The following is a 3390-nucleotide window of genomic DNA, read 5'->3' on the forward strand; positions in this document are numbered from 1 at the left end:
TATGAGGACACCTTCCTGAGAAAGTCACCTACTGTACCAGGGGGGAGAGAAGCAGGTCCAGTGCCACTCTCTGCTTGRTGCTTCTTCCTCAGAGGCTTAGATTCATCCACAACAAAAATGCCAAAACCCCCTGGAAGACCTCTCTAGATAGCCAAGAACACAGACATGGGATGCTCAGGTTTCAAATCCTTCCTCTGCTTTATCTGAAGCTGAGATTTGTATGCACGACACTTCCCCCAGTGAGAAGTCAAGTCCCAAGGCAGTATGGCCCAAGGGTCACACTGCATCGGCCATAGGTATGCTCAGAACATGCATCCGCAATCCAAAAGGCAGGAGAAGAGAGTCAGGCTCCAACCCTAGCTTCAGGCTGAGGAGATTGCTTTAGACAGCCTCAGCATGCCAGGGCTTTGTGCTGGAGRTGGCCAAGAGCCATGACACTGAGAATAGCATGTTTTTAACTCCCTGGCAGACTGTCTTAGGAGGATGTCATGGCTGGTAACCTGCATCGCCCGGGTGCCTTAGGGAACCTTTTGGGAGATCCTGACAGATCTTGCTATGATCTCACACAYGTACATCAGAGGTGCCCAGTCCTTATTACCTTAAAAAACAAGAGAAACAAATATTCTCTACAAACCAATGCTCACCCAAATACACTCTTCAGTGCTTTACAGGGATGACCAGTGGAGCAACTGCTCCTACACCAACACTCTCTCCAGTGGGCTAACATCGTACAAGGGATTAAACACTGAGTCCTGTGGTCAGACTGTGGCAGGATAGGAAAGTGTTAAAAATCCCTCTTCCAACAGTCAAGCTGGTGAGAGTCTCACAAAAGATGCTCTAGYGTCCTGTCCCACCTGGAAATCAGAAAGCAACACCTAAAAAAYAAAACTGGGTCCAAAGATGCTAAAGACAGTTGTTCCTCAGGAGCCTGACAATGGCTGCAGGGGCTGGAAAGAAAGGGGCTGGAAGCAAGAACAAGCATGACAAGGAATTCAGGCCGGACTCCCTGAACCAGAACAGTGACAAAACCAGGGAACAGGGGACGATTTCTGTGTGTTTGGTTGCAAACCTCAAAACTGGCTTAGTGACTCTTTCTTGAGGTTGATGAGCTCTTGGCCACCTCATCGGCCTCAAAAACCAACTGTATTCACCTTCTCATGTTGGYTGCCTGAATTCAGTTTCCATCACAGGGTCTAACACCTGGCTCTACAGCCCTTTTGCACAARCCAATACCACCAAAGAACAGCAATCCTCAGACACCACTCTCCTACCACCAAGGAAGTGCATTGAAAGGGGCTTCTAGAGGTGTCTTTCCCAGCTTTTTCTCACCTGTAGGCGAAGCATCTCCAGCTCTTGCCCTGTTTGTGCAAATGTTTTTTTCCAGAGAGTGTGCCCTTGGGGCACACTTTCTGCTGCATCTCTTCTTCCTCCTAACCCACCCCCAGACCCAAACCACCTCTCTCCCTGCTGCTGAGATCCTTTCTATACAGCTTGGCCTTCCCCTGGCAGGGAAACAGGCAGCCAAAGTGAGCCCTCAGCCCAGCTGAGATCCAGAGTCAGCATGGATTAGCGACACAGCCTCTCTCCATCACTGCCCTCCTCCTGCACTGCAGCCAGCCCTGCACAGTGCTACAGCCCTGGTTATTGTCTCTTCCCTGCAGCTAAGCACCCGCRGTGGAGTGGGCATGTTCACCCGCTCACCTGTTATCTGCCTCCTCCAAGGCTCCTTGAGCCTGCCTGACTGCCACATCCCATCCCACAGGCCCACACAAGTGCTTTGGGGCTTGGGTGGACACGACTGGGAGCTCAGCTTTGCCCTTTGCRGCTGAGAGCCAAGCGTCCTTTGGTCAAACCGTGGCATTTCCCCCTTCCCCAGCAWGGACAAGGCTTTTGGGGGGGCTGTCACCCCATGTCGCCTGAGGACAGGCTGGGACAAGAGGGTTCTCCCATATCTCCGCGCTCACGCAATACCCTCGGGAAACCCAAGCCACATCCTAGAACCGCTGTGGAGAGACGTGGCAACAGGGGAGCTCTGGAGGGCTCGCGGACCTACCGTGCCAGAGGCCGGCRGCGGTCAGCAGCACCAGGAGGCCAGGGCCCATCTTCCCAGGGATGGTGGCGCCTCCCCAGCTCGGAGTTGGGCTGCAGCGAAGACCCTGGGGGCAGCTGAAGAGACCCGCTCRAGCGGCAGGCGCCTCTCCGCACGGGCGCCGTCGCCAGCGCTCTCTTGATAGGAGCTTCTCCTTTTTGAGTTGACCACAAGTTAAAAAATTACTTCTTTTTTTATTTTGAGTTCGTTTTTGAAATGGGAGGGAAGACAAAAAAAMCGAAAAGGCGGCAATGTTTTGAGACGTCACCAGTGACAAAGCCGGTTCGCAGAGGTGGGGCAGGGARGGGACCTGGGGCGAGCGCGTCCCGCCGCCCTGCTGGTGCCCCACCGTCGGGGCTGCGCGCCCGCTGCAGGTCCTGCCGTGGGGAGGGGGCTCGGCCCCAGACCTCCCCGAGGGCCACTCCACCGCTCTGGGGTTTGGGCCGCCCAGATTCACCCTGGCGAAAGCCACCCAGCCCCACCAGGCACTGCTGYGCTCTCGCCTCCTGCTTGGGGAGGAAAAGAGCCAGGCTGGGACCTACCTGAGTGGTGGAGGACTAAGTTTTACCTCAGCAGGACAAATTTCACCTCAGGCCTTGTGGCTCTTGCTGGCTTTGGGCCCTGAGGACCTGTCCAGAAGCATGGTGGGCTCATCTCCCCTACAACAGGTCCATGAAGAGGCCTCAGGCTTGGCCCAGGATGTCTCCCAGGTGGCAAAGGCCCCCGAGGGCAACAAATTACTTGGTTTCAACTGAGGGCATGAACCCCAGGGCAGAGAGGGACCTTGTGGCCCTGAGCCTCGTGGGGCCACACCACTGCCCTGCTCTAGCCACATGGAGACGTGGCCATCCCAGAGCGCTGCAGCCATCAAAGGGGACAGGGAGCCACTGCCAGGCTGCAGGCTCCACCAAGAGCCCTCCTCCCTGGCCCCAGGGAGCACACCCCACCTGCCCCACTGCCCTCACRTCTGCAGGGATCTTCCATCTYGTAGGGCTGGCTTTGGTGGGGAGGYTTTTCACAGCTGGTTTCTGATTGCCAGGCTGGTTGGCACCTGGGAGCAGTAATGARGCGCTTTGTTAACCCTCTCCTGGACTGCACCTCTTCCAAATTTGAGGGTGAGGATAGGATTGAAGCAAAACAACTTGCTAAGGAACAGTCAGGTCAGCAAAATGTTAGCAGGTCAAGGGAGATGCACGGTCCCCCTTGCTCTCTGCTGCAATGCTAGTTAACCTCACGTTGCAGCAAAAGTTCAACCTCGATAATGACRGCGCTGGGGTACGAACTTATAACCACCACCTGGT

The 3390-nt window shown here is 55.3% G+C and overlaps 1 protein-coding gene across 1 annotated transcript in view; it reads right to left on the minus strand.

Moving 5' to 3' along the window:
* The window catches only part of CSF1R (colony stimulating factor 1 receptor), a 23561-nt gene extending 21315 nt beyond the window's left edge, over window positions 1-2246 (minus strand). The window contains exon 1 of the mRNA XM_026063445.1: window positions 2054-2246. Within this exon, the coding sequence (XP_025919230.1) occupies window positions 2054-2102 (49 nt within the window). The 5' untranslated portion in view covers window positions 2103-2246. The remainder of the gene's footprint in view (window positions 1-2053) is intronic.
* Between the last annotated feature and the right edge of the window lie 1144 nt (window positions 2247-3390).

The sequence above is a fragment of the Apteryx rowi genome, unplaced genomic scaffold (genome assembly GCF_003343035.1).
Source record: "Apteryx rowi isolate R43461 unplaced genomic scaffold, aptRow1 scaffold_2, whole genome shotgun sequence".
Taxonomy (NCBI): domain Eukaryota; kingdom Metazoa; phylum Chordata; class Aves; order Apterygiformes; family Apterygidae; genus Apteryx; species Apteryx rowi.